The sequence below is a fragment of the Anticarsia gemmatalis genome, chromosome 7, assembly GCF_050436995.1.
Source record: "Anticarsia gemmatalis isolate Benzon Research Colony breed Stoneville strain chromosome 7, ilAntGemm2 primary, whole genome shotgun sequence".
Lineage (NCBI taxonomy): Eukaryota > Metazoa > Arthropoda > Insecta > Lepidoptera > Erebidae > Anticarsia > Anticarsia gemmatalis.
In genome coordinates, this window is record NC_134751.1 from 7,387,437 (window position 1) to 7,408,769 (window position 21,333).

Sequence of the window (21,333 nt, forward strand, 5' to 3'; positions counted from 1 at the left end):
TTTTTCATTAGAATTTACTAGAGTTTATGAATCATTGCTTAGTTTAGTGTCCTTTGTTCATCGTATTGCGAAAGGAAAAAACACAGCCAACATTTTACTTTACTGCTGTTGAATTACAAAATATGATGAAATAATCGATTTTGTTAGTTTTCTCAACTACTTAGTACTGGCATTGTTTTAATCATCCCCAAAATCTTCGGTTCTCTTGAAGAGGGTTTAAGTATTCAACATTTTTGAATTATGGCGACTTACTTGTACATAATACATAGTGCACCTAGTACATTTACAGGTTTTATGCGTGGTGCGGCGTTTCAAGTAGATACCAACTTTAAAATAACCCTACACACTTGAAAATACGATTGTAAATCATACATGTCAGTTAGTTAACAGCCAAAAGTATTAATTCTCAACGGATCGGGGAGATGAATTCGTTCATACAAAAATATGAATTGGCGATATAACTGTCTGCAGATGTTTGATTTATTACGATAACGCCCGTGAATAATTTACATATCTATAACGATTTCATATAAATTGTAAACATCTTGTTCTTAACTTATATATTGTAAACTCCTTCATTTGTGTTATTCAGTTTTTAGTTACCAACGACTTCACGTATGTATGCATCTAATGTGGTAATGATTATTTCTTCTTAGAAATGTTGACAGTAAATTAATGCTTTAACCATTAGTATGTAGATAGGGGCTTAATTACCGGCTTAAGAGTGGTTACGCTATAAAAACCTGATTCTATCCGTTTGAAATAAAAATTCTGGTTTTTATCAAAAATCGTTCAGAACTTTAGGCGTAATTTATCGATCTCCGGGGTTTATCAATTACATTAACGTCGCCACATAATAACAAACGTTTTTGGTCCATCTAACCATTAATACCAATACTATTATCCAAACGTCTGAACTATCGCATTTGTGTGATATGCAAAAGGATGTTTATTTAAAGTTTAAAATGATGTGGCGACGATAATCACTGATTGACCGACGATCAATCATAGATCGGGTCAGTTATTTTGAATAGCAATAAACGTTCACATACTGAGTAATCTGTTTCAGTGCGCGGAGCTAGTTTTCATGTGCGAGGATTATGAGCGGCAATAAAATCTAAAGTTAATCTTTGTTTATTGTAAAGTTCACACGTCATTCTATTATTGTGTACAAAATCTGTTACGTAAATAGATTTTTTTTGTTTTTACTAATAGGAATATTTATCGTTTGACACACTCCTTTAAGTTAATTAAAATTATTCAAAAAGTTTCACGAATAAACTTGGTAAATTGTGGGAAAATTACTTGGGAAAATTGTACCTATACTTCCATTGACTCATACCGTGAAATCCGTTTACTTACTGCTTCACGTATGCACTTTAAAGTATGAAAGAAGCTATAATATTGTTCAATATAATAGTCATAAACCAATAAGTTTCAAAGATAGCCGGATTCGGTAACCCTTTGGTTCGGAAACCTACTGTTCTAACATGCTTAAGCCCTAACATACTTTTCCTCAGATTTAAAGACCGTACCGCTCTTACTTTCAAACGTGCGTCCATCATGGCGGGGCAAGGCACAAGATCAAAATCAAATCATTTAGTCATTTAGGTCAAATATTGACACTTATGATAGTCGTTACAATTACTGAATCTACCACTAACTCTTAAAGAGGGTAGATCCTTACAAGAACAGCTAGCAAGGAACCCACGGTCACTCTTTTCAATCGCCAAAAGAATTACAATGTGGTTGGTACGATAATTGATCATGCGAGGAGCAGAAAGACTGATTTCAAATGAAAGAGTCTTTGCCCAGCAGTGGGACACATAATAGCGCTTACAAAAGATGCACGATCAATTCTATAAAGTAGAATTTATTTGCGTATTCAGCTATGCAACTTGTACCCACATTTTAATCCATCTATAACTAACTCATACCCAAAGATGTAACACCAAATAACTCCATAATTTCCATAGTCGTATTAGTAACGTAATCACGTGCTAGCTTTATGTTACACGTGTGATTATAAATAATTACTTCCTGTCACCCGTAATTAAACAGCTGTTCCTAGGCTGGATTTATATACTACCTTGCTTGTGAATTATACTTACTACTAAATCATTTACTTACTTCCATCACTACGGGCAGAGTCCCAAATCGTAAAGTGCATTTTGTAGACTACTACAACAAATACATATATAGTAATCTATACTTCTGTACTTAATATTATAAAATTGTAAAGTTTTTTTGTTTGGTTGAATGCGCTAATCTCAGGAAAGAACTACTAAAGCGAATAAAAAAATTGTGTTGGATAAAATAAAATATTATCAAAAGGAAATATTTGTATGTAAGTACATATGTTTGTTAAACTTTCACGCAAAAACTACTCGACAAATTTTCATAAAATATGTAGGTGCACATAAAGTTTATAACCTGGATTAACACATTGGAAACTTTTGACCCCTTGTATTCACGCGGACGAAATCATGGGCAGAACCTAGAATGTCATAAATTACTAGTCCATGAAAGTTTCATTACATTTCAATCATCGTTCGTAATGAATCTGTTTTCAAGATGAAATGAATGGACTAACGAACACGTGTGTCCCGTAAAATCAAATTCACTTTAGTTAGACGTTTTGTTTTGATATTTTAAGAATGTGATGGACATTGTAACAATGCTGTCATCATTTACTACTAAAATACTGAAATAATTGTATTGTGAAATTAAAATGTGTTCTGTGGTTGTGTGTTTAAGGTTCAGCCCGATAGAAATTAGAATTATATTATGTGAAGTGACTGTTATAATTTATATTTCATTTCTTTGGCCACCTGTTTATAATGATGTCTACTTTATTTTTTTGAGTTGCATAAAAATCTGTTTTACAGGCGAAAAGTATAATACTTTCAACTATAAGTTAAAAATGCTATGACACATTCATAATTTGGATAATACTCCTTCAAATCCTTTCAAAGTTGATTTCAGTTTAATATTAATTTCATTATTTAGAAACAGGTTTTATTAAAATTTTGGCTGACGAACGACCGACACATCACTTTCTCAGATAAGTTTTTATTCACAACGTGGAACCCTAAAGAGAAGCATGTTAGTACACGTGAAGACAGTAACGCATAAATAGATCATAAATCTATAAATAACTGCATAAATCATTCTGTAATCACTCTGAAATTCAAGCAAATATTCCTACGAGCTTTTTTCGTATTTACGTTCTTGTTCCAATATTTTACCTAGAGCTGTCTACGAGAAGTTTAAAAAAACATTGTGGACGGAGTGCGTCGGCCCTACGACGGACAAGGTCGAACTATAGCGGGACTCAAGGCGGACATCACTCGTTGTCATGATATCTATATTAATATTATAAAGCTGAAGAGTTTGTTTGTTTGTTTGAACGCGCTTATCTCAGGAACTACTGGTCGGGTTTGATAATTTCTTTTAGAGTTAGATAGTCCATTTATCGAGAAAGGCTATAGGCTATATATCATAACGCTACGACCAATAGGAGCAGAGTACCAGTAAAAAATGTTACAAAAACGGGGGAAAAGTGACCCATTCCCTCTTATGTGACGCAAGCGAAGATGCGCGGGTCAGCTAGTGTCATATAAATATATCTTCTTATCCTTAGTATGTAATTGTAGGCCATCTGTCAGCCTCTTGGTAATGTACTTCGTACGAAGGTTGTGCCGCGACCTCTGGGGCTGTGGAATCCAAGGGCGTTTGTTCTGAATGTGTCACGTCAGAAATTTGTCTAAGAATTTTTCCTTTAGTGATTCATATTTTGTAGCTAGCTTTTCTCAGAAATACGATAAGTGAAAGAGACACAATGTTGATCGTAGAACGCTAAAGTAGGAAAAACGAAAACCTTTGAATTATATCTGAAGTCCAACCTTGTATAGACAATGTACGTTGTACACTCTAACTTATTGTAAAGCTATACGGGCATTCATTTAATTATAATGAAATTTTAGATATAATTCTCTTAAAACAATGTCGTTACAAAAGTACTCAAAGTCTAAACCTTCAACTAAATTGCAGTTATAAATACGTCAACTAATTCACTGAATAACGTTCACAAAACACGATTGTTGTCGTTGTGACTGTGTTAGGGCGGTACAGAGCGCTATAGTGCGCTGTAGTGCGGAAGGTCAGGGTAAACATAAACACAAACAGACGATTTATTGTTTGCTTTATTAAAACACCCTCCACAAATTCATCAATAATTACATACACTCGGGTACACCACTATTATCACTAGTATTTACATCATTATTTATTACATATTTACAGTATCGGTCAAAGTCAACGCGTGCTGTTGACTTGTATTTCCACTATTACACTATGTACTTATCGATAAATTATAATTTGTTTAAATAAAACTAAGTATTTGGCGACTAGAAAAAATATGACACATTAAAATTCACCGTTTGCGGCATATTTTATCATAATTCAATTGGATTAATACACTTTTAAATATTTCATTTAGGCATCGACGAATAAATATACATTACTTTAGAGGACAACATTTAAAATTAACTTCGCTCCCTTTACATTATTTCAATTCTTCACAGAATCAGTGAGTATACCTTTAACGTATACAATATTCGGAATGTTATTTACAGTCGTATCACACAAAATATTAATTACCGTAAACTATTTATAACTAAACACCCGCGTACATATGAATACAGGTAACTTGTACGTTTAACCGCTTGTTACAATAAATACATCTAAAAACGATTTAGAAAGTTCATTATTGCAGACAATACATTAATGGACACGATTTGGCACTTGAATGTTAGTCGCGCAATCGACATCTACAACGCAGTCTCGTCCTTTGATATCACTTTTAACGTTCACTCGACACAGTGTAATCAGGAATGTTCATGTAATGCCAGCGTGGTGGTTGTGGAGAGCGCTGTGCGGCCGTGACAATGGAGCGCTCCCAGTGGACTCGTCGCATCCCGGACGCTGAGTCAAGGCGACGGTGTTACGCCCATTAGAAAAGATGGTTATTCGTTTTGGCGAGAGTGCCGAGATGGTCGGACAGAAGATAGTTAGGAGGCGCGACGCCCAGCAGAGGGAAGCCGGAGGGCTGGCGCAGCAGACCGCAGCCGCCGGCCCACTTGCCGCCGCTGCCGCTCACCGGCGGCAGGCCCACGTCGCCGCCCACTCCGTTCAGCTCCTCGCACAGCTTGTTTGCTGTACAACAAATAAACATGTTAGTGGAGTAATAACGCAGTCTCGTAAACAAACTATAAATAAAGCACGATTGTTTCTCGTCCATTTAACATTATCGTCGCGGAGACCATAACATTGAGTGGGTACACAAGTAGATGGGAATGTTCTCACGAGTGAATCGATATGCGCGAATAAGCAAGCAAAACTCGTGCACACAAATCTGCTGGAATATGAAATCAGACTGCAGCTCGACGGGCGAATATGAAATAATCGTGGTAACGCAATTAAGCGCTAATCACCTAATCCTTGCTGCGCGGCTCCGTTGTTTATTCAAGCCTGAGTGACAATCGCGCGCACAATTAGCGCAAATGAGCCGAAGTGAAAATCTGGCGGCGGCAGGCAGCGGCGGCGGCTAATGTGATTAATACGACCACAAGTCCGCATTAGCCGGTTGCTGGTGAGCCACCGCCTCTAGTTAAACCCATACGCGATGTTAATCTATCTCTTGTTATGCTGACACGTGGTAACCCAACTTACCTTCACTTCAATCTTACTTTCTTTAATGACTTCTTGAGTTCGCCTTTAGCATTATAGGGTCCTAGTAGTAACAGGAATTAAATTAAATTAAAGAAATATTCCGTGAATGTATGATCTACAATTTGGAGCGATTCGAAGCGAAGAAGAAAAATAAGCTTTCAGCTTGCTAACCGCTCCTGTACTTTAGTACTTCTTAAAAACAAGCACTTGTAATTTACAAGACAATTTTTGCAAGACCACTTTAAAAGTGGTCTTGCAAAAATATTCGAGTATACTTTGACAATCCATCTTTGACATCCTTTGACGATCCGAATACCTAGGATCCTCAAAATATCTAGTTCTTACTGCCTATAATAATTTGCTTAAGCCGATGCCAACGTTAAGCGAGCAGTCATGATTTTTGTGTAAAATAAATTAGACATGTTTATATAAACTTTGCAAAGTTCATGGGAAACTGTTCTGGCCACGTTACACCATAAAACTAATATAACTAACGTGTTCTAACACGTGATAGATTTATTTATTTGAGAACTCAGGAGAAACACGAGACTACTCGATTATCTTAAATCGGTTGAGTCACGATTATAAATACGTTAAATATAAAAAAGTATCTGGGATTTTACCTAAAGCACATTGGATTTACATATCGATTTGGAGACCGATACTTTCTTTCCCTAGATAATATTGAGAGCAGTTGCTCCAAGGAAGAGTCAATTTAAAGATAAAAATGTTTTGACCATTTAGAGTCAAGAGCTATACTTTTCTCAAAAAAGCTTTAAAAACGCATATATCACTGTTATGGCCAAAAGCTCCACAAATTAAAAGCTATGAAATTATGATGTCTGGTTAAATGTATCCTTATCCCATACAATAACGAACATGCTATATTTAGGAACCACTAATTCGAAGAGCCGTATATATTTTGTCGAAAGCAGCCTTGTTGTGTTCGCCCACGTAAACATGTGAGCTGAAATAGTGAGTACAGCTCTCCGATTGGTCGACGAGTATGACTCACTCGACTATAATTTCAGCGATCAATGTAACATTGGTAAGATATGACGGCTAAATATATTCTATGACATCATGATTGGTACAAGAATACCCCATCGGAATGTGAAAGAAAGAATTACTAGCTTTTCCCTCAATCCCAAGTACTTTATGTTAGCGCTAATTAATTCTCATGAACTAAAACAAATGCTAGACGTCTAAATTTATTTGTCTTAACGATTTTGCCGTCGGTTTTTAGAGTAGTTTTTTTAAAATACTTGTTCTCATTAATTTAAGTCACAGTAACAATTAGCGGCACAGGTTGACGGTTATTTACTTCGGAAATAAGGTTCGTAAAAAATAAAGTAATTTTTCATAATCCACGTCATTCGTTTGCCAAAAAAATTAACCGAAATAAATATTCGTCACTCAGTGCAGACAAAACATAAAAGTAGTGGTATGAGTTTTGCGCAATTCGTATTATTAACCACTACCAAATATTTACACGTCGGATACTAAATGTCAAGAAGGCTTATTAATGATTAAAATCATTCTATTTAACGATTGTAGCTATCCGAACACCTCGTAATGTATGTAATTTTATATCTTTAGTAACTAGTTGATATTAATTCGTATTATTCATAAAAACAACAAATTATCTTCACATTTAAGAGGTCGATGTATTAAGGTCTACTCTGTCACTGACAAAGTATTTTTTCATAAGTTGTGTTAAAAATAAAAACAACGTATCTCGAAAGTCAGGTGTCCAAATAAACTTCTTAACTATTAATCTTCCTTATAATACCAATTTATAAAGTGTTACTCTTTCAATTTACAAAACATGTACTATGTTCTGACTGCGACTTCGTCTGGTTAATATTATTTTTGTAATAAAATGATTCCTTCCAAGATCGGGAAACTGGTGAACACCTTTACACTAATGAAAGATTACTAATTTTAATAATCAATTCAGAAATCTATATTTAAGAAAAACTAGTTAATACACAGTCTTATGATTTCTCTACAACCTGTTTGTTAAAATAAAAGTAAAGCTATATTTACTGAAAGCCAGTAAAAACTTCATATTATTTAGTCAATGCTGCAAATTGTTTCGGAGTAATAGGATCATTAACTGTACCTAATAATATGCAGGAAAGGCCAAGCACCAATGTTTGTATAAATCGCCGATATTTAGGTCGTGGTTATACTGAACGACTGAGTGTGTCAGAAAATTAGGACGACGTAAATATTGGGAAACACTAATATTGAGTGTTATTTTATATTGGAGTAAATAAGTGTTTCACTATGTATACCTCATAATTCTTAGTAGTACTAATCTTTGCAATACGTGATTTTTGGATCAATGTTTGTTACTCCATCACGCCTGAACTGCTGAAAGGATTTTCATGGAATTTAATTTAATACACAGATAATTTATAAATTCGGTCGGATAATTTATAAATAAGATACTTTTACCCAGACAAATCTTTTCACGCTGAAGAATTTGCGGGCAAAAACGAGTAAAAAATATGATGAACTCTACCGGTATCCAGCCAACTACTGCTTTGATCATTCAATTAATTACAAAGATTCGTTTAAGATAATGTCAGATTGTTGTACAGATATGTTTTTTCCCGCAATTTTGTCCGTTTCCACAAACCCATAGAGTCATTGACCGACTGTATCCGGTGATAAAATGAATGCTATAAATCAGAAATAATGAAGCTTGAAAAATACTAACTTTAGAGTCATTTCTAAATTCGTAGACATTAGCCTTTACACGAAAGAAATGAATTGTGATTATTTGGTTTAAATAGGTACTATTAGCATGGAATCGTACATGCATTTTACACGTTTTATGTCGCGGGCACGAATTAATTACACAAAAACTGCTTTTATCTAACATTATTTGCTGGTTTGATTTTATTATACAATTGCAAAATGCGCAGTTTCGCATACACCTGCCTCTATTACGCATTTCTATAAAAACAAACTATAACAAATTGTGTGGGCTATTATTGCGTATTCGAAAATATATAATCCGTTACATCACTTTGATAAAATATAATGTTGTGTGCAAACGTAACATTAGAAACAAAAGTTTATCGTTAACAGTATTTCTGTCTGCGTCCCCTACGCAAATAGTTGATCAAATGTGACTTAACGTTGTAACCTGCTAAATGTGGCGATGACGTAAACGACGTTCGGAATAAGGTAAACATACGATCGGGTCGTGTGGAAACTGACGCGGTGAAAGAAACCCGTAACAATGAAAAAACAAACCGCAAAAGAAACTAAAAATATGACTTAAAAAATGCAACATAATGCATTTTCTTTCGTTCCAACAGAAATAAATTTTCGTTATTTTCACTGATATCAATCGGCTGTCTTGTGAAGAAGTTTAAATAAATTACTTGGCTGTCTCTACAATATTACTCATGGAAGACAAGAGTGCACAACTTTAAATGTAAAAGCATAATAAATACCAATGTAATGATGCACGACGGAAGAGGACAAATGTTTTTCGGATGAAACAACAATAAACTATGAATGAAAATTATTTTTAAAACTATTTGTGAACGTTGTTTTCCTGTTAAAATCTTAATATGAAAATCCGCAATAAAACAGCTTTTTTTGCAAAATATTTAGAGAAACAAGGCTAAGGGTTGTTAAAACTGGTTACTAGGGTTAGTAAGTTCAACAAGATAGTTTCCAGCATAATCACAAATTTACTATTAATACCCGATTTATGTCGGATATCCGTCCATTTAATTTGCCAATAATTATGACTATCAAAATAGACACACCAACTAAAATGTATTTCTACTAAGACTTTGCATGATGACGATTTATATAAAATAAAGATCTGCGCTCACGTGAAAACTCTAATCAAAAAGATGTATCTTAAAAAATATCTTAAAGTAAAGAAAGTATCAAAAGCATGACTTACGATATTTACCTGCCGAGGTAATAGGCTTAAGATCGGGCGGAGAGAGGTGTGGTAGAGCGTGGTGCGCGGGCTGCGGCGCGGGCGCAGTGGGCGCGGGGTGCGGCGACGGCGCCGGCGACGGCTTGTCCCGCTTGCCCTCCGCCTTCACTGGCGCCTCGCCCGCCTTCTGCTGAGCTAAACGCTCCTGCTTACGGAATTTCGCACGACGGTTTTGAAACCACACCTGAAATATCAATAAAAAAATATTTAAATTTGAAAATTTCACGAAATTTGTGTAAGACGAAATAAGATATCCTTAATCTTCCGGTATGGTCTTTAAAACAAAAAACAGCCAGCTATATGTTGGTAGGTGCAATCGTTTTGATTATTAGGTTCTTCTGAATCAAGTGTACCTATATTGTGTAAAATGTCGTTTACTCAGGTAAGTACCTAATAATAAATGTGTGGAACCATAAAGAAAAGTCACAGAAAAAAGATTTATACAAAAAAGTTGCATAGTAGCGATGCGATGTTGTAAATTCATACAAGCACAGGTATTGTAGTTAATTAAACTCCGGCTACCAATGAAGCGAAAGCATCGTAAACAAAACCGAATACAACAAAAAATATAATGAAAACGCCAGAAGCGGACGTGGGTTCGAATGAGCAAACAAAGTTAGCGCTCGACCCGACTAATGGGAACGCATCCCGTGCATCGAGCGCCAAATTTTAATGCAAACCGTTTTATATTCGTTCGGATGCGCGCAAATCCGAATTGATCATAATTCGATTTGGTGCGAAAGATAATTGCAACTGCCACTGGCGCTGATTGAGCACAGTAGCGAGTAAAAAATGTTCGGTCGACACACGCTCCCGCTCCGCCCCTCGCCTCGCCTACACTCGCGACCCACACAATCACACGCACCATTGTTTGTTCATCCCAGTGTGCGCTGATGATGTTTGTTCACCTTTATACATATTTTCTTCATTTCAGTGCCATCATTGAGAGATCCACGTAGAATGACAATCACCCCTTAATGAGTGTACGGAGCTTAATGAGCAACATCATTGTCTACGTTACAATTACAATGTTATTGCTGATTAAGCTTTGTCAATCACGTGACTCTACATTCATAGTGAAACGATATTTATTTTATGTGATAAAGATGGGTACAGTTAGAGTTCTAAGAAAATAAGCTAAATTGTTAAATAATAAATAACCCAGTCCGAAATCTCATAAAACCTATACCTAACCGTTTATACGCAAATCTAGGTACAATTGACTCAAGGAGATATTATAAAAATATGGACAATTTAAGATCGATACAGTTTCCTTTACCTTGAAATTTGTGAGACCTATTTAGAGTCCCCTCTGAAAACCCCCTAAGTAAAACAGTATTCTTTATAACTATGTTTATACTAATGTTTAGTTAAAGTGAGTGAGTACTTAAAGTTTCAACGAACCAATTCGTATTCCTGCAACAACACGATTTATAGAAATAATGAAACACAAACAAATATTAATTATTGCTTGCCGCCTACATGTTTCTACGCAAATTCTCCTTGGCAGTGATCATGACAAACGTTAATGACCTGCTTGTATTCTAGAAACATTTAGAATGTTTTATCACTATTCCAATTAGACTATTGTAACAATTCTAATGTTGAGATGCTATTTAAGTCTTCAGATTATATTATAAGATAATATATCATGTGTATGTACATAGAGTCCAGATGTATGTGTGACTAAACGTTAAACGTGTATACATACATTGACATTGGACGGAAGATATATTGATGCTACTTTTGTTTCGTGTAGGCAGTTAGTCGTATGTTAGAGCTGGCACAGGTGTAGCTGAGCGCTGGAGCATGTGCATCCGCATGCACGACGTCGTCGCACTGACGGCCACTCACATCACGTCATGTCTTATGACATTGATGCCACTCGATCTAGTTATAGCTCTCTAATGCAATAACGTGAACAACTGTCAACCGTAACTCTTGTAACTCTTCATATTTACCACTTATGCTTGTGATTTACACGATTCCCACGCCAGCAGTTCTCAGGGCTAAACGTTCAGAACCACAAATTATTTCCAATGATTACGCTAATTACAGTTATTGCTGCTTAGCTTAGTGTACGCTGTACATTTGCAATTCAAATAGTTTTATGGGTTCCAAACAGAAAGATTACGTCTGTATTATGGTCAGATTTAAGCTCAAGTGTTTCTGCCTAAACATTTCTTGACTTGTGTAAGACAGACACACTTATGTCTGAAAATATTTCAGTTAGACTAAACAACAACAATAAATGGCTGTAAGAATTACATAGCAAGTTGAATGCCTGGTCACCGAAGTACTTTTAAAGTATCCAAAATAAAGATAACACAAAATATAAACATGCCATCAAAAACATTCTGTAAAAACCTCAAGTCTCGCCGTAAAAAGTTGTGAGATCTATATAATACCAAGTCGATTAATCTATTTAGTCTCTACTTAAAGGACCTTCTGTCTTAAGTTATTACGTATGTTATTATCATGCCAGTTTAAAAAAAATACCTCTAAAACAAATAGACCGACCTGGCCATCGCATGATTTGATTATTAGTATGTATCACACTACACAGCACGACGAGAAGTTAATGCTCCTGAAATGTTAATGGCGAATTTGTGTTTTCTTGCGATGACCAAGTCGATCTATTTGTTTTAAAGGTATTTTTTTTTAAATTGGCATGATAATAACATACGTAATAACTTAAGACAGAAGGTCCTTTAAGTAGAGACTAAATAGATTAATCGACTTGGTATTATATAGATCTCACAACTTTTTACGGCGAGACTTGAGGTTTTTACAGAATGTTTTTGATGGCATCTCACTTCTTTTTGTAGAGCGAATAGAGCAAACATATGTAAGTCCAATTTGTATGGAAAGCCGTATTTTTTTCATTATTCAACATATTTTCCTATGGGAATGTTGTTCAGTTTCATAGGCTAAACACCCTTACCCACCCTATACCCGTTATGTCTCATATAGTAGATACATATTTACACCTATTTATTTTATTTTCTACAGAAATAACAATTTAATTCATTAACTGCAAATGTAACCTTGTAATCTTATACATTTATATGGGATTACAAAGTTCTTGTTGCAGTTAGTGTATTTAGAAAACTTGACCGAAATTAGAAAATATTGAATTTTTCCTATGATTAAGACACTAAACCCTATTTGTATTCTAAATTTTAAGCTTCTAAGTCTGCTAGAAGTACCTTAGACTTTTGATGATCGGTGAGTCAGTGAGTCAGTGAATCAGTGAGTGACAAAATTCAAAATTTTAACAAGTTGTCATTCTTAAACTACTGGTTCAAATTGACTGAAATTTTAAATATACCGTGTTTATACAATGACTGATTAGTTGCTGAAAATCCAGGCTTCTTGTTTTATCCACTACGAAATTATAGGGGTGTCAAAAATAGCCCGAATTGCTTCGAGAAAAGGATGTTACGGCCGTGCCGCTTTTTTTTTGCTCGACTTGCGGGGGCACTTCCGTGCCCCCAGATAGCAAAACAAAAGTGTACAAGATTTCGCGGTAGATTTGTTGAACAAATGAAGACGAAGATTGGTGAAGTTCATTATTTTGTTGGATCTAAGATAAAATCAGTGCTGCCGGGTGGAAAGGTCCCACGTAGATACGTGCTCGGGTTAACCAAGCGGCAAGCTCGCCGGCGCCGGCGACTAACGAACACACTGGCTCGCCTGATTGGGCTCACAGTCAAGACGAGCCCGATCGCCCCCAGCGCCACGCCTTCCGCATTATTTCCGAATTGGAAAAAATCAAAGCTCCACAACGTATGCGGCATCCGCAAACAAACAAATAATACAAAAGCCGCCGCCAATACAAATGAGTACCGATACGACGGCGAGCGGAATGCGAAGTCGAAGTGAAGCCGAGCGTATGCCCGAGGCAAATAAACGTCCGCCGATGTGTTTGTAGGAATTCGTTGCGATGTTTATCGAATGTGATGCGTGCCCGTAATGTAAATACTTTGCAAAATTCTTCTGCGATATATAGAGCAATAAAATCATTTCGATGAGTTGATCTTCAAAATGAATACGGGAATGGGGCTTAGTAGTCGTAAATCGAATGGCATTCGATGTATAGTGGGACATAAATGTACAAACAAACGGCAATAATAAATATCGGGTGGGCAATTAAGCGCGGGGCTGGGACAATCCAGAACAGCATCGAAATGCACTTTGCAAATGAACCGAATTGGGCGGCGAGAGGGCGGCGCGCGGCTCGCACGAGGTGCTGCATCGACAATTAATGTAATGTAATTAAATACAAGTGCACGCGCGGTGCAGATGCCGCACACATAAGATACAAAAACACACAATTGCCTCCAAATTATAATGGAGCCATTCAATCAGGAGATTGGTAATTAACCCATGTAATCAAGCCATAGCAAGAATTAAGTGCGGATAGTAGAGTGCACCTGCTTATAAAATGTTAAGGAGTGTAACAAACTGACAACAAAATGGATATTCGATATAAGATAGTTTTTTTGTAAATACGTATTATATAATTTTGTTAGCGATACATAAAACTATAACTTCCTTGTAAACGGAACTTACACAACACCTCATCATTATACTTATCGTTGAAAGATGACATGTAACATATTCGCAATGTATTCCCGTCAAATTAACTACGTAACAGTGTATTTCAACACGTTTGATAATTAAATTTGAATTACCCGTTTAACGTCCACACGTCCATTACAAACAACCATTTTGTTTCGTTCCAAACATTCATTTTACATTACTTGGGACAGAGTAGCTACGACGCGTGTTGAAACTGTATATTTTTTTTATATAAGTAGCAGGTAGTACTACCGTCTTATTCTACTGATATCGTAAATTCGAAAGTGTCTAAGAATGGATGTGTGTATACTCTTTCACCCAAAAGGTACTGAACAGATTTTCATGATATTAAGTACACAGATTATTTAGGTATATCCTGGATTAGCTCATAGCATGCTTTTTACGAACACAAATTAGCGAGTGGAAGCTAGGTTTTAATAATCTTACTGATACTAATCAATGAGTTGATCTCATAGAGACATAATACTCGTTTTCTTTATGGTTAAAAGTAAACTTCGGATATCTATGAGGTAATCTCTAAAAATATCGAACCGATTTTAAAAATGGTGTCGATCATGGAAATTTAAAAACAACAATTCCCGATTGACGTTGATTGAATGGAAAATATTTCCTCACGATCAAAATCGCATGGTTTCCGTCTATATATAGAGCCGAACAATGAATAGCAAACAGTATTGAACTGTTATTAACGTGATCACTATGCAATGGACCCCGTTTAATCATAACGCGGTGATCGGTGATCCATGTTAATGTCACTATGAACATCAACACAAGATTAGTTAGTGACCATTACCACCACCATAGTTAAACCCGGTTTCTCTACTTCTAAATAAGTATGGGTAAGTGATCTTTAGTTTTAACTAAATTAATTTCTATTGTTTGGCGTAACTTTATATATTGGGTAGGTTAGCCAACACTTATCCTCAAACGGTGAAATTCGCCCTCAGTGATGTTTATAAATGTTCAAAAATAGAATCAGATTTAATTCTGTTTTTTTTTTACTGAATATGAACCAGCCAGTGCGTTTCAATCGTGTATACTTACAACATAGACCTCATTCAAATCCGCAAGGGGTAGTTTAATACAGTTCCCTCAGTAAACACTGGCAAGCAACAATGGTTGAGTATTAAAATAAACAGACGAACGTCGCCATGTGGCGCTCCGTGGCGAGCAAACACAACACAGGGTAATGTATTCAGAGGTTGCACATACAAGCTAACGTCCCGGCACCGCCTTCACACTTGCCACTACGACAACTCCGCTTTGATTTTCTAATTAATGTATGACTTGCATAACTCTACATTGCATTTTCTCGTTGATCAAACCCTTGTATTTCCATCGCATCATTTTTCATATAGTTAGCTAGGGGGAGCCCGAAGTCATCTGTTGAGCCCATTATTTGGCGCTTCAATGTAAAAAATATGACGGCGCCAAACGTAGTGGAAACTAAAACGATTAAGTGTTTTGGCGTGCAACCTGCTAATCTACTGAACAAATGCCCATGTTTTTGATAATAGAGAGATTTATTATGACTACGCTTCTCACTTCTCTATACTTACTTAAAAAAAAAACTGCGACACAACAAGCTTTCTTACTTCAGTTTGTTTGTCTTATTACTCATAAGAAACTACTTTTACCATAACAAAAATAACTCGTAAATCCAAAACAAATAGATTGCAAAAGTCGTGTAGAAGCGTTGGTAATTCGAAGGTTTAGTGAGCTAAAGGCCAGAGGCGACCGCGTCACAGTGCGGTAATGTTTGCGCATTCAACTAGCGTTATGTGCAAAGGCTCGACTCGTCTTTATTTGACACGTTGTCAGAGGGCGGGTCCCTGAGGCGTATGAAAAACGTGAGGCCGCGCGGAATGATCTAATTGTATTCATTAGCCGGGCCAGGCCGTGCAAATATTGACTGAAGCTGGGGACGCGCTCCGGGCGAGCGCCGGGCCCGCGCACTGCCTCACACTCGCTTTGATCATAACCAATACTTATGACACTGTAGGTTTCGTGTTATGTTACCTGTCTGTTTTACAAGTGTGTAAAGTTATGAAGAAATTAAGATTTTTTAGCTTCTACTTTAGTTACAACGCCTACAACTATAGAATCAATCACCTAAATTATGTTTTTGTCATTTTACTAATAAAATACCAAATTAAAGGTAGCAAGATAATATTGTAAGTAGTAACAGTTTTTTAATTTATTGTGACTACAATAAAGATATAAATTGATTGAACGATCACCAGACACAACAAACAAAACAATTTATAATCAAAAGCAAGTGGCATAAGAGAAAAATAATTACCAATAAAGTTGGCTCCGTAAAGCTAATACAAAATAAATCAATCGTCGGGCCGCGCGGTCGAGCGCGACCAAATATCGCGAACACACCCCACTGTTTATACTTAGCGGATGAAAAGGCAACACCGAACGCCCCGGAATAATATTAGCTACCCTCAATAATCCATTGAAATCTATCAACCGAACCGCGCGCCCGGAAAACCAACTTTATTTTGTAAGCGTCAAAGTTTAGTTTACATTGCAGATAGAAGTTGTTGAGCCATTTTGGAAGTGTTGTCGTTTTTTTTACTAACTGGTAACATGTGTTAACATTTGATGATAATCCAGGATTAACACATCATAATAAAGAGATGAATGCATCGTTTATTCAGGCCGTATGTCGGCTATTCGACAGCGTTTAGCGAATGACAGGTGTGTTGACGCAACTCATCTTATTTGATTGGATTGGATTTAATACAATTATAGAGGCTTTATGTTTTGTTGGATAATTAATGCTGCTGGTTTAATTTTGGTAACAATTGCAGTAAAACTTCTGAAATGTCTGTAATAGAGTTTACTTAATGACATTTATTTCTACGTTTAACACAATTGTATATTGATACTTTACGTGCATTTGACACGCAAGCATCAATATTTTCGATAACTGTGAAACTTAATAATAGGAAATCAAACCACATTTTAGATCAGCAATCTAGAATACAAACACATATCAGAATACATCGGTAAACTACACTATCCAAAATCATTTTAAACTTAGACAAGTAAGTTTTCGCTATCATACAATAAAATACACTGTTAAGATGACGTCACAATAATGCATTCGCCCGACAGATGTGCGCTCTATGCTCACGGGCACGCTCCATTACTCTCCACGGCCCCTATTATCCGCTGCTTTGTAAATAAACATCCACTATTAACTCAATACCTTACGTATAAATGACACATTAATATACCGAAACTGCTGCACTATATTCATATGAATTAAGTAAAATAATTAATTCGTTTGTCACATCTAAAGAGATTTGAAGTAAAATCTTGGCTATCTTTGTGTAATAAATTAGATTTATTGCCCACACCTAAAAGGAAATAATTTATTTATAAGACGTAATGATAATATTTATTTAGACCTGTTTCATTTAATAATAATAAATACGACTATGAGTGCATAAAATTATATAAAATGTTTCAATTTCTGAAGGTTTATTTAAATGTTATTAAATTATTTACGAAATCAACGGAATCGTTTTCTTTTAAATTGACAGAATCTTTTTCTTCCCTCGACATATTTTATGTAAGTATCCTCATCACACATAGGAATTCTGGAATAGTTTTTCTACGCAAAATGTTGTTTTATGATAAAAATATTGTGAGTTAGGAAACTGCACGTATTAGCTACGCAGCTAGTTAGTTAGCCTAGTTGATAGTTAACTAGTTTCTTCTTTTACAAAAGTACGTAATGAATATAAAACTCTAACAAAAAAATACGATTAGTCTTCGATCTGTAAAGTTATAAATCGAGATAACAAAACAATTAATCACTCGTAACCGATATCTGACTTGCATTCATTGGCTACCCTACTGTGATTTTCAATTAAAAATGTAACAGATTTGAATCGATTTTGACGAATCACCGTGATTGGTCAATGTATGGTGGCTGCTTAGCCCTGCTTCCGCGATACAATAACTGTAATCAGAAGGATCGTGGCACGCGACACGACAAATAACTGATAGCGATCGGCAGATGTTTCGCTCTCTCAATGATGCCTCAATTAACTGATTATATTTTGCTAACTCATTTCTTCCTGATTTACTATTGATTTCGACTATTTAACTATGTTTTATTTATATTTCGCTATATACTGTGAAAACATACACCAGATACCAACAAAATAGTATTATTTAAAAAAGTAAAATATCAGTTATAATACTGGTATTCCTTTAAAAAGATATAATATTCATTATTCAGTGTCATTTTAAGAGTTAATATTACAAATGTTTACACACAGCGGAATTAAGAAGTGATGGATAAATGCTTGTTGTTGTTGAAGACGTAATAATATAAAAGGGGAATTTTACTAAAATAACGTGAATTTCTACTGAAAACTGGTAACATTCTATAAGTAGAAGTCTGGTCACGTAAAGAAGTGACCGTGTCAGGGCATGTTGCCAGTTAAACTCGTTTAAACAACAACACAGATCCATCCGTGAGTTGGCTAGAAAGTCACACTATTTGCCAAATATACGACGGCTTTGACGAAACGATACAATGCTGACGAATTTCATAATATAATTTTTAGTATTATTTTTAGCAACACTTTTGTAAACCATTGTTATTATTACTTATCATATTGATACTATGTTCATATTAGGAAGATGGAGTTAATGCGTTTAACAAATGTACCATTGCTATAAAATATGGCACACTCTTACACTGCTTCTTTTTCGCCCGTGATTAAATAGATTAAAAAAAGCAACGCGAAGCGTTAAAAGAAAGCCGAAAGACTAAAAAAATGGTTAGACAAACATTAAGCCAAAAATGTCCTGTCTATCGCTTAAAACAAAGAAAAATAAAATCACTTCTTCGACTTTCTCATTTTTAAACATATAAGTACCATAAAACATTAACAAAATAAAGACAAAGTGCGACATGTGTTGTAATGTTTTAATAAACTACAAGACTCTATAAAACGACAGAGTCAAAAAGTTGCGATTTCTCGAATGATAAATGTGACGAATAAGGGGCAAGGAAAAAAGTGAATAAAATAAACTAGAGTTAATGTTCAGACAATAAAGTCAGTTGTCCCTCTACACGAGTTAAATGGCTCGTGAGGCCCAACGCAGTGATGGACTGAACAAATGTGGGGCGGTATCACAACCTCATTCTGTTGCACTGTCATTAACAACTGATGCACAATACTAGAAATTCATTTAACAACTGGATCTCTTTTTAAAGATTTAACATTGCTTTGTGAGTGACTTTGAATAATCGAACTATCATTGTCTGATCTGCATGGATGATTGGATTTGTCTTAAAGAAAATTATTTAGGTATCTATTTTATTTTTTAAATTAGAATCTCATTCAGCGGAATGCAGGAGCACCGGTTATTTTAATATCTGTAATGCTTTTTCAAACTGCCGGAGATAGGTTAAAATGAAAACTATGTCCCCTATAGTTTGACCAGCAGTGGGGCGATACAGTCTCATAATAATAATAATGCTTTTTATATAATCCGAGTCCGAATCCGATATCATCATGCACGTACAATCCACCTGCGTTCTGCACTCAAAGAATATATATAAAGTTGCAAAGAACTACAAATCATACCACAATTTACAATAGAAAAATGTTCTATCGTTGTTTCTCTTGTACAAATAATATGTTTGTATGATATTTCCCCTAAATGACGTGGTGTTTCGGCCAGGACGTTCGACGGAGCATCGGTTATGATATCCATATATTGTGCGACGGTAGATAGTTTGTGACAGCCCGCCTATGCTCCCCCGTCCAACTTTCACGACATACATACACTCAAAATGAACTTCTCCTTCAATGCAATAGTTATATATTTTTCTTTGTCTTTTGTATATGAATTAAATTGAGTAGTCAAGTCATCGTTATATTGTTCTTTCTAATTTTACTGCAATATTAAATGATTTTCATTCAATATTCGTATCAATAGGTATTGTGTTTCATTTTCGCTGCTGGATAGTAGCAATTACGTATTTATTTTTGCCATTCAAAATTGCTGTCTATAAAAATTATGATTCCCAGATTAACAAAAAAAAAACAGCAAGGCAAACGTGTATATTTAAATTTAATAAAATGATTTCCCAGTACTAACGTCCCACCATGAGAAAACAACAAATTACAAACCCCGAGACATTTCTGCACATCCCCTGTGTATGATACAACAATTTTTCTCACATTTAAATTGTATTATAATCCAGAGGCGATAGTTGCACTTGATCCCACGACGTCCCAGAGGACACACAACAAGTAGCGAGCTAAATGAAAAATAATTGCGCGAATCGCTCTAAAGGGTGATGCCAGCGAGGGTGACGGAGATATTAAAATGACTAGAGAAAGAAAGGGACAGATTTATTCCACAGTTCGAAATACATGCCGCGCTAGGTACTAACAGATCTGTAATTGTTAGTGGGTAAACTTTTATACCTTTGGGACGTTTAATGTGAGAACCACGAAAAGAATTACTTTCACACGTTTTTCTATACCTCGGGTGTACATGTTATATTGCGATAAAAGCTATGACTAGCCCGATGCTTCCTCATTAACTGTTACACATAAATATGTATAAAATAGTTGGTCATTTCGTGTCTCCTTCTAAGTTCAATTTACTTAAAAACAAGTTCTTACTGTAAGGTTTTCGTAGCCCGTAGAACGGTCTACGGCTACACCCTCCGTAGCTCGTCTACATACGTACGACCTCGAGGCACTTTTTAATCGCTTTAAGTGCTTGCTCCGATTTCCAACACTTATTTATAGTAAATGGCTAAAGAAGAAGAATGGTGTTTTATGCGACTATAATACGATTGTACGCCACCGAAGCAATTTTATTAAGATTCATATTTCAGAAAATCCTAATGCATTACAAGAAAATTGTGAAGGTGTAACTGTAAACATGGTACTCAAGGGAGTAGTCATATTTTTATTTTAAAAACGCTTAAAGGAAATTTAATATCGTTTAAGTTAGAATACAAC

The 21,333-nt window shown here is 35.6% G+C and overlaps 1 protein-coding gene across 2 annotated transcripts in view; it reads right to left on the reverse strand.

Annotated features, from left to right (window-relative positions):
• Positions 1-4,204: 4,204 nt before the first annotated feature.
• Positions 4,205-21,333, reverse strand: part of LOC142974141 (uncharacterized) — a 32,082-nt gene continuing 14,953 nt past the window's right edge. Inside the window, exons 3-4 of one of the 2 annotated variants that reach the window (XM_076116302.1) lie at positions 9,680-9,893; positions 4,205-5,217 (exon numbers count right to left, since the gene is read on the reverse strand). In XM_076116302.1, the coding sequence (XP_075972417.1) occupies positions 5,015-5,217; positions 9,680-9,893 (417 nt within the window). In that variant the 3' untranslated portion in view covers positions 4,205-5,014. Of the gene's footprint in view, positions 5,218-9,670; positions 9,894-21,333 lie in introns of both variants that reach the window. The other variant, XM_076116301.1, reaches the window with a different exon arrangement.